The 17,243-nt window shown below is 39.6% G+C and overlaps 3 protein-coding genes across 3 annotated transcripts; 1 reads left to right on the forward strand and 2 right to left on the reverse strand.

Annotated features, from left to right (window-relative positions):
- Positions 1-2,344: 2,344 nt before the first annotated feature.
- On the forward strand, positions 2,345-4,096 carry tmem14a (transmembrane protein 14A). Its single transcript, XM_006800726.3, has 5 exons — positions 2,345-2,419; positions 3,078-3,160; positions 3,300-3,401; positions 3,498-3,585; positions 3,693-4,096. Exons 2-5 carry the CDS (start codon positions 3,085-3,087, stop codon positions 3,730-3,732), a joined length of 306 nt encoding a protein of 101 aa, XP_006800789.1. The 5' UTR covers positions 2,345-2,419; positions 3,078-3,084; the 3' UTR covers positions 3,733-4,096.
- Positions 4,095-10,648, reverse strand: LOC102777669 (glutathione S-transferase 3-like). The gene is made up of 7 exons (XM_087850251.1): positions 10,556-10,648; positions 10,345-10,470; positions 10,217-10,268; positions 5,019-5,151; positions 4,801-4,936; positions 4,599-4,724; positions 4,095-4,503 (listed from the first exon to the last, which is right to left on the reverse strand). Exons 2-7 carry the CDS (start codon positions 10,429-10,431, stop codon positions 4,369-4,371), a joined length of 669 nt encoding a protein of 222 aa, XP_087706377.1. The 5' UTR covers positions 10,432-10,470; positions 10,556-10,648; the 3' UTR covers positions 4,095-4,368.
- A 3,873-nt stretch (positions 10,649-14,521) lies between these two features.
- LOC102777959 (glutathione S-transferase A2-like) lies at positions 14,522-16,495 on the reverse strand. The gene is made up of 7 exons (XM_006800728.3): positions 16,427-16,495; positions 16,214-16,342; positions 16,007-16,058; positions 15,593-15,725; positions 15,347-15,482; positions 15,130-15,255; positions 14,522-14,835 (listed from the first exon to the last, which is right to left on the reverse strand). The coding sequence occupies exons 2-7, from the start codon at positions 16,298-16,300 to the stop codon at positions 14,707-14,709; spliced, it is 663 nt and encodes a 220-aa protein (XP_006800791.1). The 5' UTR covers positions 16,301-16,342; positions 16,427-16,495; the 3' UTR covers positions 14,522-14,706.
- Positions 16,496-17,243: the final 748 nt, after the last annotated feature.

Below are 17,243 nucleotides of genomic sequence, written 5' to 3' on the forward strand. Positions count from 1 at the left end.
AGTCTGTTTTTAAATGTTGTGTGTACAAATAAAGCTTATTAATATTATCAAGATTTGTAATCAAGAAGAAGTTGTTTGATTTTACTTTAAAATGCCGTAAAAGCTTTGACCGTATCCTTGCTCACCCCGTGCCCTTCCTACCCGCCCTTGCAACACATTTACATACATTGCAGATCTAATCTAATTTTGCGCTGAAAGAAAAACTTTTGAATTTTCTCCTGTTTTTTTGTTTCTATTAGAAATGTTGCATTCAGTAAATTTCACATTAAATCAGTATAAATACAACCTCAGTTCCAAAAAGTTCATTTTTGATTTGATGTCAGCCACACGTCTCAAAGAATTTTGCATGGGGGAACAAAAAGTTGGGAAAGTGATACTACAAAGAAACAATTATGTTAATTGGCAACAGATCATAAACATGAAGGGTATAAAAAGGGCCCCTTATAGAGTTTCACCCTTCAGCAAGAAAAACAAAGAAAAACTTTGAATATCTATTTTTTAACATAAATTGGGAAGACCTGGTTCGAATATCTCATCATCTACATTACATAATATCATATAGAGATTCAGAGAATCTAAAGAAATCTCCGCACAGGGGACATGGTATAAGGCCCAATGATGGCACTGTATAAAAACCTAGAATGAATCTGTCATGGAAATCACTGCATGGGCTCAAGAGCACTGTCAGAAACCATTATCAATGAACACAACTCTGTGCCAAAGCTCATTCAAAATGAACCCATTCAAAGTGGAAATATGATGAAACAAAATGTGAAACCATTTTTGGAGAAAATGAACTCTGTATCTTCTGGGCTAAAGCGGAGAGAGACCATCTTTTGCTTTTTGATGTGCATGGAGTTCTGACAGATCTGAGGAGAACAGCATGGAATAATTTACAGAAAGACCTAAAATTAAGCACACCTGACTCTGTAGCTCAATGCAGTGAAGGAGACACAAGTGGGGCTCTTCTTTGGGAGATATATTTTATATCATATTGCAGATCTTGCATTTTATGTTTCTTTTTTGTGTTTAAATGTTAGATTAAAAGACTGAGGTGTAGAAAAAAAATCTTTTGTATGAATGAGTGTGAATGGGTGAATGAGGCATGTTGTATAAAGCGCATTGAGTGCTTAAGTAAAGTAAAAAAAAAAAAAAAAAAAGCACTATATAAGTACCAGTCCATTTACCATTTGTAATATGCTCCAGTTTTAGGAAATAGAGACCTGAAGGGTTACTTTTAGAAGTGTGAAAAGCCATAGTAGTTCAGAGAAGTCACTTGCCACTAGAAACTCAGAAATGGGTCAGAGATAGGGAAAGTTGTCAAAATATTAGCTCGAGGTTACCGCTAGGGGTCGCTTCTGTTTTTTGTTTGGAAGTACTCAAGACAGCAGCCATATTGATCCGGGAGAGCCGCACCTCCTGAAGTCAGGATTTTTAACTTTCCAGCGGTTTCATTTGCTCTGCCTGTATGTTGAACTTGTATGGACAGCTGGACATAAGTAAGATGTTCAGGATAATTAAGGTAATAAGGTATTTATTTTAAATGTTAGGGTTGAGTGCGCTTATATATCAAATTGTTAATGTTTATGTAAAAATTTAATTTGACACTAAGTCTTCAAAGATGAACAGGAAAGGTAAATACTGACAAGTTCCCCCCTTAAAATTAGTCTTTACCAAAGAATCTAAAAATAAGTAAATGAATAAAATGGAAAACAGACAAACATATTTATAGTCATGTTTTTGTACTTTCAAAGTCTTCTTATTAACAAACAGACAGGAAGAGATGGGGGACGTTTTTTTTTAATTATTATTATTATCCTGGAGTGACCAGAATGGGCAGGATTAGATTTGCAGTGGAGGGATAGTAGATTTACCGGAGAAAGGATGGTGGAAGGATGAAGTCAGGAGTCAGGCCAGTCAGGAGGAAAAGAAGAGGACCACAGAGAGGGTTGATGGAAGATGGTTGGTGTGACAAAGGTGGATGCTAGGGTTAGAGGGAGATCATCCGCTTCTACTTTCCGTCCACGAGTTTTCTACCTGAGCAACAACATTTTTAACAAATCATTTTTTCTCTTTCACCAATAAAAATTACCTGAACCTAAAAATTAACCGAAATTAGAATCTGGCTTTGCATTGGTACAGAAAACAGCTTCGGTAACGTGTGAAACGTTATGAATAAATAACATTAAAATAAATAAATAAATAAACACAATAACATTCGGGAGCTGTGCATAGAAATACGATATATAACTGCGGCCACAACCCCTGAGAAAGATGGCGGCGGGAGAGACGCGCTTCACAACCCCTGATGACGCGGGATTTACGCATTTCTACGTATCTCCACGGCCAGTCAACGAGGAAGCGCAATTTCGGACCAAAGGTTGTGGCTGCTACTGCTGCTCACTTGTCTGGACTCCAGGTATGTAATATGCAACAACACGATTCATACCACGGTAACAATTTATGTAAGCTTCACCAATACGTAGTCGTTTTAACAACAGTTTAAAGAAAGTAGCCAGCATAGGCGTTCATGTGCACGTCTGTAGCTTTGTGCTGCGATTGTTTCTGTAGTTGAATCATCCCAGAGGCTCACAGCAACATCCAGGGATCTTATTGTGGGTAGATATGATTAGATTTCACATATGTTGAAACCCAAGAATTATGAAGAATAGTTTGGGAGCAGTTCAGTATCTGCACTGGTGAGCAGTGCTGTGCCTGCAAAATTGCGTATTTATCCAAAACCAAGTGGATGCAGTAGATAGCAATACCGATATTTTTAACTTATGAAATTTAACTTATGTCATGACTTATCAGCTGAATTGTCATCAATTTACAAATCAAAAAAACAAAATAATAATAATAACATGCATCGGTGGCTATACACTGAACTTAGAGGATAGAAACAAAGTATCGATTCTGTCATGTTAGTATCGATCCGATATCGATACTGTCAATAATTAGATTTATCCACCCACCTCTTTTGGGGAGCGCGTGCTTGGTAAAGATTAAAGCTGAATAAGTGTCCTGAGTTGTGTCTTTTAACCACCTGACACCCTGCACTGCTTTTTTGTTTTCAGCTTTACGATGGCGTTGGACTGGATTGGCTTCGGCTATGCTGCAGCCATTGCTTTCGGAGGATTTATGGGATACAAGAGAAAAGGTTGATGAGCATAATTTCCTTCGGGATTAATTAAGTATTTCTGATTCAGATTCTGACCACAGCTGTGCATAAAACTCAACTAAATATTAAAGTTTTGAAAATGAAATCAACACTGATTGATTTTTGCGTTTCCCCGCAGGCAGCGTGATGTCCCTGATGGCCGGTCTAGTTTTTGGCGGATTATCCGCTTTCGGTGCCTACAACATAACGAATGATCCAAAGGACATCAAGGTGTCACTGCGTGAGTATGGCTCTCTATATGCAGCCCGGCTACAATCAAGAGTGTAGAGGTTCAGTGTCCAGCTAGTGTCATAACAGGGTGTTTTCTTTCTTTCAGTGTCCTCGGGAGTTCTCGCAGTCATCATGGGAATGAGATACAAGAACTCTGGGAAATTAATGCCAGCTGGAATAATGACAGGGCTAAGGTCAGAGTCAGACGTGCTAGCAGACAGTACAAATTGTTGCAAAAATCAAGGATTGGGACATTTATTTGTTAAACTTGCTGATGCAGTTGCTTTTGTCTGTCTTACAGCTTGTTGATGGTGTTTCGCCTCTTACTTCTGCTCGTCTGACCGGGAGAACATCAACCTTTACCCTGGAAACAGGAAACATTCCCACTAAGCCGACTAAATCAAATTTTACTGCAGTATTTTTTTTTAAATACATGCATATGAGCAAGTGTATGAATGGGAACTTCCATGATTTCTTAACCCACACTACAGGAGACGGCTGTGAGCTCCGGGTGCTGTTAGGGTGCGGATTTATTTCTATAACTTGAGAAAAGAACAAGTTGAAGCATTTTCATTGGTATTCTTGTCTGTCTATGATGAGGAAAGAGTTTTTGTGATTTTTCTAATAACAGCAAATTAAAACAAGTTTAATTCATTAAAAACTGTTGTGTTTTATCCAGAAGAAAAAACAGCAGCTTCGAGTGTTTCTGTCAACTGTATTTATTGCTAAAGAAGATTACAGAAGTTCTTTCCATGTTGTTGTGTTGGTGTGTTGGTGTCTCGTCTATCTTCACGTATTTACCTGCCTCTTAACAATAAGAGTTAGAAGGGAGGTAAATGATTATCTGCCTCTTAACTCTTATTGTGCTGCTTGTCCTTTAAACTAATTAAGATTTTAGATGTAACTGATTTTAGACGTAACTGATCATAATCACGCTGCCTAATGAGGAATGTAACAGATCTTTTGTAGCGTTTTTCTTAAAGTGGCAACTTGAGTTTTAAGACTTCCACAACATTTTTCAAGTATTTTTCATCTGGCGGCGGCTTCCTCTTGCTGCCCGGCTGCAGAAACCTGCTGATGGCGGGGATTTGTGTCATCCTGCCCTGAAAGGACTGGAAGGAATAACAAAAAGATGAGCGTTTCACAGCACTGGGCGTTGGCTTTCTCATTGAACTTGTTGATTTATTTTTTGTTGAAACACGTTTACCTTGATATTGGGGAAGTCTTTCAAAATGTCTGGAAATTTCTCCTCCAGCATCAGGGTGCATTCAAGAAGCAGCACATCAGCAAGGCTTAGTTTTCCTCCCACCAGGTACATGGGTCCAGTCAGAGCCTATTTTATGACACCTATTTTAGCAATGATCAGCAGAAACTCAGGTTTTTAAACAAAACAGAATCAGTTATTTTACCTTTTCATACACAGGAAGGTAGCGCTCCTTTGCTTTGCTTTGAATGTTGTCCAATTTGGGTTTGGGATCTGGGGTGAAGGGGAGGATCATAATCATTTCCATGAGGTCTGTCAATCCCTCAGAATACATGTTGATCCTGAAGGAAAGCATAATAACCTATTTAAATACAGCTATGATGTAAGACAAACACTTTATTACACTTTTTTTATGGACCATACATGACTCGTTCTTTGGGATCCTTTGCATGCAGATTGTACTTCTCTGCGATGTAATTCAGGATTGCTTTTGTCTGAACGAGCTTCATGCCATCCATTTCCACCAAAGGGACCTGTTGAAACATGAGCGCCCCATCTTTGGAGCAAGCACAACAGCAGCAGGTAAAGCAGGTTTGCACTCCCAGTGGAAAAGACCAACACAATTTGTTTTAACGTGCATCTTTGACTGTAGATGAGACCAGGGGCGATTTTAGCCCAGTTTTGGAGGTGCTTCAGCACCCCCAAAATGAATCAAAGCACCCCCAAAATGAATCAAAGCACCCCCAAAGATGTCTTACTTTTTTTGAAAATATTTGCTGTTTGTGGGACACACTACTAAAAGTATAAAAAAGCATACAGTACTTAATTGAGACGGAACATTTTAACAACAAAAGTATAGATAACCCCTCCCAAAATGGTTTGTTCCAGCTCGGCTCTCTCCTACTCGCTCTAGCGCTGTTGCTGCCAGAGAGATGGTGGCTGAGACCACCTTTTTTTAGTATTTTATTTGTTCCTGAGTAAATCGGTTAGGCTGAGATTAAAGTTATAGTTTTTACACAGCTGAATAAACGTCAAGCAGACAACTGATTATCAGAAGTGTGAGATGCTCGAGAATATATTTATATTTTAGATAACAATGAGTTTATTAAACTTCACCGAAACAATCTGCAAATTTCATTCAAATTTAATAAACTATCATCTTGTCTTTATTTTTAGTTAGCACATACCTTAAACACTTAGAGCTGTAAGCTAATGATAGTTATATGAGAGCAGATGCATGCTGGTGCAATAAGCTGTACGCTGTACATCCAATGGATGCATGATCTGATTAGTCGACTAATTGCAAAAATAATCGGTGACTAGTCGACTATCAAAACAATTGTTTGTGGCAGCCCTAGTTGAAAACGTGTTTTCCAACGATGTTTGCTCTGTAGTAAAATTAGCGATATTTGACTGCCCTGTTGATCTCATTGAAATGTATACAGCCTATTTAAAATCTAAAACTTAACATTGTCCGTAGCTTGCTGTTGTTACCACTGTCCTGTTTGAAATGTAATGAGAGAAACTGGTTATTTTGCCATATGTGCATGTGCCGATATTGAACCCAAGGTACTAACTAGCTAACTGACTGGATGCCCATTAACCTTATAACTCCTGTTGTGTGTGTGTGTGTGTGTGTGTGTGTGTACAGATTGTCAGTCCAAAGAGGGAGAGAGGAAAGAGGGGAACATGAGGACAAAGTACAAGATCAGGAAGTACCAGGTAAGAAAACAGACAGGGAGTACTAACAGGCAAAACAGGAACTGTTAAACTGGCAAAGAAAAAGAAAGACAAACAACTCATACAATCTGGAAGTTGTGTTCTCCCTATATTAAAGCTGCTATACAGAATCTGCAAAACAAACTGGGTTGTCAGCCCTGGCACTGCATTACCATATTGAGCTTCAGTCAGAGGAAGTCACGGTTGCCAAAGACTTTATAAAGCTCAAGAGTGAGGCTGGTGCCATTCCAGATATGTTAACATTGTACAATCTTCTGGATAATCAGATCTTCCCCAAACTGAAAACTGTTATTCAGGTTGCCCTAACAAACCCAGTTAGCAGCTGTAGCTGTGAAAGGTCTTTTAGTGTCTTGAGTCAGCTCCATACCTGGCTGAGAAGGACCATGGGTCTTTTCAGACTCCAGCATCTGGCTGTGATGTCAGTTGGGAAAGAGATGCGTGAGAGACTTGACCACCAAAATGTGATAGACAGATTTACCAACCTCAAGGTGAGGCGACATAGGTTAAAAGAAAAGAAAAAATCTGCAGAGCCATAGTAGTATCTGTAGTAAAGATCTTTTCATACATTGTATACATTGTACCAAAGGCCAAGTGTCTCCATTTTCTAATAATATTTTGTATATTTCAAGGACTCTTCTATTTTTGGAGTGTATTTTTTATGTATCTGTATTGTATTATACATACTCATTAGAAGTGAATCTCTGTCCAAAAAATGCACACAGTTTACTTTTTACTCACTATGAGCATCATTCATCATTTTTCCCCAGTAATTAAGGTTAGGATATGTATTTTTTTTAAATTCCAATCCATTCTTCTTTGGCAGCATTTTAATAACCTTGATCAGATTTGATGGTTTTGTTACAGACTTTTCAAAAAAGTGTTTTGCTATTCTTTCAAATATCTGGGGATTAAATTGTGTTAAAATGTACAAAACAGTGATGTCATGTTTTGTGACGAGGACCCAGGCACAGAGAGACTTGATGAATTTAAGAAACTTATGATTTAATAAAGAAATTTGCAGACTTGCACAGAGAGGGTAAAATTATGATGACTGATAATGGAGATGAAGACAACAGACGATGAGGACAGGGAGGAACAGGGGTTTAAATGCACCAAGGAGGCAGTCAGACAGAACTTGGGACAACTGGAGGCATTTAGGGATGCAGGGACTGACAGAGACGGGGAAGAAGTCTCATTGTGATGAGTAAAGTTTACCTTGCCTGGATGGGCAGCTCTCTGGGTGCTCAGCACCCCCAAAGCTCTGATCCTAGAATCGCCCCTGGATGAGACGATATTAAGAGACGTTGCTGCTGTCTCAATCTAGATTACATAACGTGGCTCTAAGACCACGGGGTGGATGGGAGGGGGAGTTAAAGCGTGACTTGGAGGCAAACCACAAAAACTCCACCCACAGTCATGAGTTCAATTTTAAACGACTTAACAGATTAAAAAAAAAAAACCCCAAAACTTTGAACCTTTAGTTTAATGTTTACCCAGAATCAGGGGCGATTCTAGGATCAGAGCTTTGGGGGTGGTGAGCACCCAGAGAGCTGCCCATCCAGGCAAGATAAACTTTACTCATCACAATGAGACTTCTTCCCCGTCTCTGTCAGTCCCTGCATCCCTAAATGCCTCCAGTTGTCCCGAGTTCTGTCTGACTGCCTCCTTGGTGCATTTAAACCCCTGTTCCTCCCTGTCCTCATCGTCTGTTGTCTTCATCTCCATTATCAGTCATCATAATTTTACCCTCTCTGTGCAAGTCTGCAAATTTCTTTATTAAATCATAAGTTTCTTAAATTCATCAAGTCTCTCTGTGCCTGGGTCCTCGTCACAAAACATGACATCACTGTTTTGTACATTTTAACACAATTTAATCCCCAGATATTTGAAAGAATAGCAAAACACTTTTTTGAAAAGTCTGTAACAAAACCATCAAATCTGATCAAGGTTATTAAAATGATGTCAAAGAAGAATGGATTGGAATAAAAAAAAAATACATATCCTAACCTTAATTACTGGGGAAAAATGATGAATGATGCTCACAGTGAGTAAAAAGTAAACTGTGTGCATTTTTTGGACAGAGATTCACTTCTAATGAGTATGTATAATACAATACAGATACATAAAAAATACACTCCAAAAATAGAAGAGTCCTTGAAATATACAAAATATTATTAGAAAATGGAGACACTTGGCCTTTGGTACAATGTATACAATGTATGAAAAGATCTTTACTGCAGATACTACTATGGCTCTGCAGATTTTTTCTTTTCTTTTAACCTATGTCGCCTCACCTTGAGGTTGGTAAATCTGTCTATCACATTTTGGTGGTCAAGTCTCTCACGCATCTCTTTCCCAACTGACATCACAGCCAGATGCTGGAGTCTGAAAAGACCCATGGTCCTTCTCAGCCAGGTATGGAGCTGACTCAAGACACTAAAAGACCTTTCACAGCTACAGCTGCTAACTGGGTTTGTTAGGGCAACCTGAATAACAGTTTTCAGTTTGGGGAAGATCTGATTATCCAGAAGATTGTACAATGTTAACATATCTGGAATGGCACCAGCCTCACTCTTGAGCTTTATAAAGTCTTTGGCAACCGTGACTTCCTCTGACTGAAGCTCAATATGGTAATGCAGTGCCAGGGCTGACAACCCAGTTTGTTTTGCAGATTCTGTATAGCAGCTTTAATATAGGGAGAACACAACTTCCAGATTGTATGAGTTGTTTGTCTTTCTTTTTCTTTGCCAGTTTAACAGTTCCTGTTTTGCCTGTTAGTACTCCCTGTCTGTTTTCTTACCTGGTACTTCCTGATCTTGTACTTTGTCCTCATGTTCCCCTCTTTCCTCTCTCCCTCTTTGGACTGACAATCTGTACACACACACACACACACACAACAGGAGTTATAAGGTTAATGGGCATCCAGTCAGTTAGCTAGTTAGTACCTTGGGTTCAATATCGGCACATGCACATATGGCAAAATAACCAGTTTCTCTCATTACATTTCAAACAGGACAGTGGTAACAACAGCAAGCTACGGACAATGTTAAGTTTTAGATTTTAAATAGGCTGTATACATTTCAATGAGATCAACAGGGCAGTCAAATATCGCTAATTTTACTACAGAGCAAACATCGTTGGAAAACACGTTTTCAACTAGGGCTGCCACAAACAATTGTTTTGATAGTCGACTAGTCACCGATTATTTTTGCAATTAGTCGACTAATCAGATCATGCATCCATTGGATGTACAGCGTACAGCTTATTGCACCAGCATGCATCTGCTCTCATATAACTATCATTAGCTTACAGCTCTAAGTGTTTAAGGTATGTGCTAACTAAAAATAAAGACAAGATGATAGTTTATTAAATTTGAATGAAATTTGCAGATTGTTTCGGTGAAGTTTAATAAACTCATTGTTATCTAAAATATAAATATATTCTCGAGCATCTCACACTTCTGATAATCAGTTGTCTGCTTGACGTTTATTCAGCTGTGTAAAAACTATAACTTTAATCTCAGCCTAACCGATTTACTCAGGAACAAATAAAATACTAAAAAAAGGTGGTCTCAGCCACCATCTCTCTGGCAGCAACAGCGCTAGAGCGAGTAGGAGAGAGCCGAGCTGGAACAAACCATTTTGGGAGGGGTTATCTATACTTTTGTTGTTAAAATGTTCCGTCTCAATTAAGTACTGTATGCTTTTTTATACTTTTAGTAGTGTGTCCCACAAACAGCAAATATTTTCAAAAAAAGTAAGACATCTTTGGGGGTGCTTTGATTCATTTTGGGGGTGCTGAAGCACCTCCAAAACTGGGCTAAAATCGCCCCTGCCCAGAATAATCCTATCTCTTGCATCCCCTGCATGCACCCAGCTCACCATCAAGGAGTTTTTCAAACTGCTCCCGAGTTGTCAGAAGCACTTCATCAAACTGCAAAGAAAGTATTTCAAATCAGATTTGCACAAAAGCCTGCAGTTCTTCAAAAACTCACACCTCCTTCACTTACCTCGACTTCTGCAACAGTTAAAAGCCAGCGGATTGACTCCATCTTCCCTCTCCCATTAAAATAGTACACCACAGGTTTTTCAGACATGTTGTCTGTGTTTTCTTTTTGTTTTTTAGGGCTTAAAATCTGTGAAGCAAAGTGAAATCACAGTAAATTCGCAAGCAGCTGCGTAAATGTGGAAGCTGTTCCCCTGAGTGTGCAGTTTTCATACCTGTGCGCGCTCAACTTCTACGCAGAAATGCAAAACAAGTGGAAGTAAAAGTTAATCTTACGTAACATTCACAGCGCTCAGGGTTGTTGAAGGGGTGGAGTAGGCGGGGAAAACGTGTGAAGGCGCTGATTGGGCAGCTTCAGCCAATGCAAGCATGCTTATTTGCATTTTGTCGCTAACCATCATGGGTAAAACAGATACAGTTTTCTGTTTTACTGTTTAAAATAATTTTACCGATGCAGCTTCTATTTACAAGATGAACCAGACAAACTGTACGGATCGCGATCAGGTGTTTGAGTCTTTAAACCCTCATAGTGAACAGGTTTGTTCTGGAGGGCTATAAAATATGCTAATCGAGTAAATGTTTCTGGATGTGAGGGCGATCTGGCTGCGACATCTGTCACCCCATTGATCGCTAGGGTTGATTCGGCTGATCTGGCTGGCTAGGCGGGTGTCCCCTTCCTCCCTCACCGGTCCATGTGTGTCCCTCCCGACGCCCAGCGCTCGGTGGCAGCGGACGATGTCCCCCCCGGCGGACGACCATCCATCGGTATACCAGTAGCTGCGCTCCCCTGCTAGAACCTCCAAACAAGCTCAAGGCCCATTTGTAGGAGAAACGTAGGGAAGTCAAGCTCCAAGCTTCAGACACATCCAAATGCGGCGCTGCACGTGGCAGTCTGCCTTCCTTTTTAGTTTTTGTTGAAAAAACAAACTTTTTAATGATATTTTTTTCTTAAAAGTTTGATAATTGTATTAATAATATTTTCTACTTATTTAAAAGGTTTGTTTTGTTATTGTTTTTTTTAATCACTGTTGTATATGTAAAATATACAGTATGAGGGCCTCACTATGCACCTGTGACACTTGTGATCTATTCAATTTTCATAAAAGCATTTAATCCAACAAACAAATAACTGAGTGTATTTGTGTGCGCACTCATCCATGCTTGGGCTGGTCTTTATGTGATATTGTATGTTTGTGTGTGTTTAAGATAAGATAACTCTTTATTGCAAATTAATTTAAATGTGTGGAACTTCATAAAACAGAGCTGGGTGTCATTTCTGTCATTTGCCTTTTGGACTACCATCCCCGTACCTTCCATCTCCCTTCATAAAGCCCCCTTCCAGCTCCCAACACAGGCACACATCATCATTCACATACACACACACTATTGGTTACCCACACACATGTACATGAACATGTGTGTCCTTTAACTGACCCTTGACCTCCTAACTGTTCCTCAAACCTAATTCTCACTCTCATCTAGTTCACTTTCCTCACTGAGGGAATGACCCCCAACTGTCCAATCACATTTTTTCTTCCCATAAAAAGTTCTTGTGCCTATTTACTGCAATTTGGTACAAGTTCAGTTGGTTTGGCTGCTTATGTATCACTCACTGCTCTCAAATCATTTCCCCAGAGGTTCTCCCTGTGACCCAAGTCCCTGCAGTTATCCCCATAAAAAGCTTTCAACAAACCTAAAACAGAGTCACCAGGATCAGAGTTCAGAAGCACTGCTTTAGCATTGCTGCCCTAAGAAAGGCAGCCTAACCACATAACATTGCTCTGAGGCAACAAACTAAAAAGTGTTGTGTTAGAAGACAAAAAACAATCAACAACACTTCTTCAGATGTTCATATAAGTGCACATAATTTTTTGATACAGTTATTTCAATTTAAACATGCATAAAAAAAGAATATTAGTCTTGGCAGTAGCTGCCACTGCATCTAGTGCTGATTTGGTCCCTGAAAGGATCGCTTCACCCAAGGGTCAAAGGTCAAACCCTCTTTTAGTCTTTATTTTACTGAAAAGTGAGGACACTTGTGTTGTTAAATAAAAATTAATTAATTAATTAATTAATAGCATTTTAGGGGAAAGTGTTCTAAATAAAATTTAAGTTTGTTGCCTGAGGGGGCGGAGCTCTGTTGCTCTTAAAAACAAGTAATAAAATTTTAAACTGGATCCTGATATAGACTGGAAACCAGGCGACACTTGATGGCTGTTGCATTGCCATGGGAAGGACTGTAGGGGTTGCAGTGGAGCAGTACAGAAGAAGTCAGGAGAGGTACAACAGTGAGTGTCTAGAACAGGGGTAGGGAACAGGTTTTAGAGCTCACCCTGTGTCAACACACCTGAATCGAATGATTAGTTCATTACCAGGCCTCTAGAGAACTTCAAGACATGTTGGGGAGGTAATTTACCCATTTGAATCAGCTGTGTTGGATCAAGGACACATCTAAAACCTGCAGGACACCGGCACTCAAGGCCTGAAGTTGCCCACCCCTGGTCTAGAACCATCTGTAACACAAGGTGGTATCATAGTTTGGGGCTGCATTTGAGACAGTGGCGTTGGGGATGATGTCAAAACTGATGGAATTATAAACACAGAAAAGGACTGTTAGATTTTGATCCACCAAGCATCTGAATGAGTTTTAATATCAACATTCATTTAGTTCACATTGTTAGAAAAGCTCACATCCGTTCTCATCTATCCTGTTAGTGCAGCATTTATCGACACGTAGGCCTGCAGATATAAATGATCACAAACATGCTGCATGATAAGGAACAGATTTTACTGAGATGGTAATTTGGACTGGGAGACTTCCATGATAGCCTTTGCATAGTTTTCATCTGGCGGTGGCTTCCTCTTACTGCCTGGCTGCAGAAACCTGTTGATGGCAGGGATTTGGATCATCCTGCCCTGGAAAGACTGTGAGGAAACACTGGGAACTGACTAAGCGTTTCACAGTACTGAGTTTTAATAACAATAATAATATGAGTCATTCAATATGAAATTCCCTCCTGTGTCAGTGGCAGCTGAACTTCATTCGACCATGGCCTGCAATGACTTTGCCAAATTCTTCACAGACAAAATCCAAAAGATTAGACAAGCAATTAGTACATCAACAGCATATTCAGGACACCATCAAACACCATCAAACAGTTTCACCCTATTAACAGCAAAGACCTGGAGGACATCTTAGGTCAACTGAACTCCTCCTCTTGCTGTTTAGATGTCCTGCCAACAAGTTTTTTCATAAAGGTCTCAAAGACTTTGGAGTCAAACCTGTTACAGATTGTCAACCTTTCTTTAATGTCAGGTGTGTTTCCAGAACCACTAAAAACTGCTGTAATTAAACCTACACTGAAAAAGGACAATCTTGACAAGACACAAATGAACAACTACAGGCCGATCTCGAATCTCCCATTTTTAAGTAAGATCATTGAAAAAGCAGTTTCTCAACAGCTCAATTACTTCTTAAAACAGAATAACTGCTATGATGCCTTCCAGTCAGGTTTTAGACAGAACCACAGTACTGAAACCGCTCTGACCAAAGTGTTTAAAGACATATGTCTGAATACAGACAGTGGAAAAATGTCAGTCTTAGTTTTGCTGGATGGAGTGCAGCATTTGATACAGTTGACCACAACATATTACTCAAACGAGTAATGTGGGCAGCATTGTTTGACTTTGTTGTGCATGTTCTTCAACCCTCCTGCTTTAAACCAGCTGCTTGCTCAGTGATGAGAAAATTACACTTCCCTTTTTCTTGTGATGCGTTCAGGGCGCAGATGTCAATGAAGCAGTACTCGCCACCTATAGCTAGCACTGCAGAAGGGTTACAGACTAGTGAACGCCACACTCACTTCCACTAACATCTCTTGGGGCCTCATATTTAAAAGTACAGTGAGAAGCAGTAAGATTTAAGAATCAACTTGAAATGTCTGCAACATTTGACATGAAACAAAGGAACAGGAAATATTGGTTTCTGGCCATAAAGTGCCGGTCAGTCAATTGTCCACTTAATTTTCAGCTCCTGAAAAAGGGAACTGTCTACTGCTCAGTGAGGTGTTTTAGTCGGATTACTAAGAAATGTTTTCCCATTCTTTATTTCTTTGACACAGAAATTTATTATGATTATTATTATTATTTTTAAATCAGAACAAAAACACAGTAGCTTCAAATATTTTTGGAAGATCAACATTTATTTATTTATTTCACATTGTTAGGAAAGATCACACATCAAGATTCATATGCTTTCCATAGTGTTAGTGCAGCATTTGTTTCCACGTAGGCCTGCAGATATAACTGATCCCAGTCATGCAGCCTAATGAGGAATGTAGCAGGAATGTAATGGATTTTACTGAGGTTATATTTTGATCTGGAAGACTTCTATGACAGTCTTTGCATAGTTTTCACCCGGGGGTGGCTTCCTCTTACTGCCTGGCTGCAGAAACCTGTTGATGGCAGGGATTTGGATCATCCTGCCCTGGAAAGACTGTGAGGAAACACAGAAAGCTGACTGAGCATTTCACGGTACTTGGTTTAATAATAACTGCCATTCCATGTATAAAATAAAGAAAAAACAAAATCTAAAAAGAGAACATCTTACCTGATTTTTTTTAAACCAAAACTTTATTTATTAAAGATTGAAAAATTGGACCGTTATGCCCTGAAATAGCATGCATGCCCCAGAAAAAAACCCTGTAACTTTAAAGGTAAATACAAATCTTCATGGTGTCATTAAAAAACCAAGTGTTATGATAGAAGAAGGTGTTTCTGTCAACGTTACCTTAACAGCAGAGAATTCTTTGAGAATCCCAACGAATTTCTCCTCCAGCATCAGGGTGCATTCAACCAGCAGCACATCTGCGAGGCTTAGTTTGCCTCCCACCAGGTACACGGGTCCGGTCAGCGCCTGAGAAGTTTGTCCAAAAACACATAGCACGTACTTTAGTTGTCAGAAACCATTATAATCATCAACAACTCATTTTATTCTGTTTTTCTACCTTTTCAAACACAGGAAAGTAGCGTTCCTTTGCTTTTTTCTCAATCTCTTTCAGTTTGGCTGTGGGGTCTGGATTGAAGGGCAGCACCATAATCATTTCCATGAGGTCTATCAGTCCCTCGGAGTACATGTTGATCCTAAAAAAACAACAACAACAACAACAACAACAACAACAAAAATTATTCAACTACAAGACAGACTATCTTTATTATGTCTGATAAATAAATAAACAAATAAAAGACCATACATGACACGGTCTTTGAGGTCCTTTCCATGCATGTTGTACTTCTCGGCGAGGTAATTTAAGATGGCTTTTGTCTGAACGAGTTTCATGCCATCGATTTCCACCAATGGCACCTGTTGAAACATGAGCTTTCCATCTGCAGGGTAAACACAGAAGATAGTAAAGCAGGGTGGCACTCCCAGGCATAATAATTCATCTCAGGCTACATCTTTTTAGGTCAGGACACTCCTGAAACCTTTTGCCCACAAAAAGGGCTGATTCACTTTAGTTAAAAGATAAAAATGTGGAGAGTGGCCATAAACAGGGTCTGCCCACGCTTATGATTTTAGCTTAAATTCCCCCCTTTAATTCATGTCTGTTTCATTCAGTTTTTCATATTTTAGTTAGGGGTTTTGTTATCGTTTTTATTCAACTCACCATTTACGAGTTTTAAATACTCTTCTCGGGTGTCCAAAAACTTCTCATCAAACTGTGAATATAAACATTTAGATCAGTTTCTGGGACAGCAATAATATGTAAAGCCTGAACTTTGAGTGCATTTTCATTATTCAGCTGTAACGTTTACCATGAAATGACAAATGTTACAGCTGATCAAGTCTGCAGGTCTTCAAAAAAAGCACTTACCTCGACTTCTGCGACTGTTAAAAGCCAGCGAATAGACTCCATCTTCCCTCTCCCATTGAAATAGTGCAGCACAACTCTTTCACCCATGATTGTTGGTTATTTTCTTTCCAGAACTGATAACCCGTGAACCTACAAACAACAATGCAATCACAGTGAAATATGAGCTGCTGAATGAAGATGGAAGTGATACTACTGGCTGTGAAGCTGTGATACCTGCGATCCTTCCGGCACTCGTGGAGAAGTGACTGAAGCGAAGGGAGAAGTGCGAATAAAAGTTCAGCTGTTATGCAACACTTGTTGAAGTCCAAGGTTTGGACGGCTGGAGGATGAAGGCGGGGAAACATGTGAAGTCTGTGATTGGTCACTGCCCACCAACACAAGCTGTGAATGTGCTTTGGTAGCAAAAAAAAGAAAAAATTCCCAAGATGTTAAGATTAGTTCCTCCCTGTTAGCGGTCCATAAAATATTACGTGAACTCTAAGTCAGCTGTTTTTCTTTCCAGTTTCTTTAAGTAGTCTTCCTCATTCAAAGCTCTTCTTTGGATGTTGGCTGCCTTTTGTTTGGATCTCTGTCAAGATGATCCCATCACTGCTGTTGAGGTCTGGGCTTTGGGGAGTCCAATCCATGACTCATAGTGCTCCAATGTGTGTTTTTCTATCCATGTTTGCATTTACTGCATTGGCAGTTTGTTTGAGATCATTCTCTTGCTGAAAAATGAATCAGTTACAAACCAGATGGTATTGCATGGAGGATCTTTTTCTGCGTTCATAATTCCATCAGTTTTGACAACATCACCAAACCATGAGACCACAGTGTTTTACAAGTGGCTGTTGTATCTCTCTCCTGACCTCTTAATCCCTCTGCAACCCCTACAGTCCTTGCGGTGGTGATGCAATAGTCTTCAGGTGTTTCCTGGGTTTAACTGTGCATTGACTACACCCGGTGGGCTGTAGATAAAGGGCTGCCCCAAGTTGGCTCTTTTTTTTCTTTTTTAAGGGCGGGGCATTATTTAATCCATGTTTTTTAAAAT

The sequence above is a fragment of the Neolamprologus brichardi genome, chromosome 13, assembly GCF_056152115.1.
Source record: "Neolamprologus brichardi isolate AB-2024 chromosome 13, ASM5615211v1, whole genome shotgun sequence".
NCBI lineage: Eukaryota > Metazoa > Chordata > Actinopteri > Cichliformes > Cichlidae > Neolamprologus > Neolamprologus brichardi.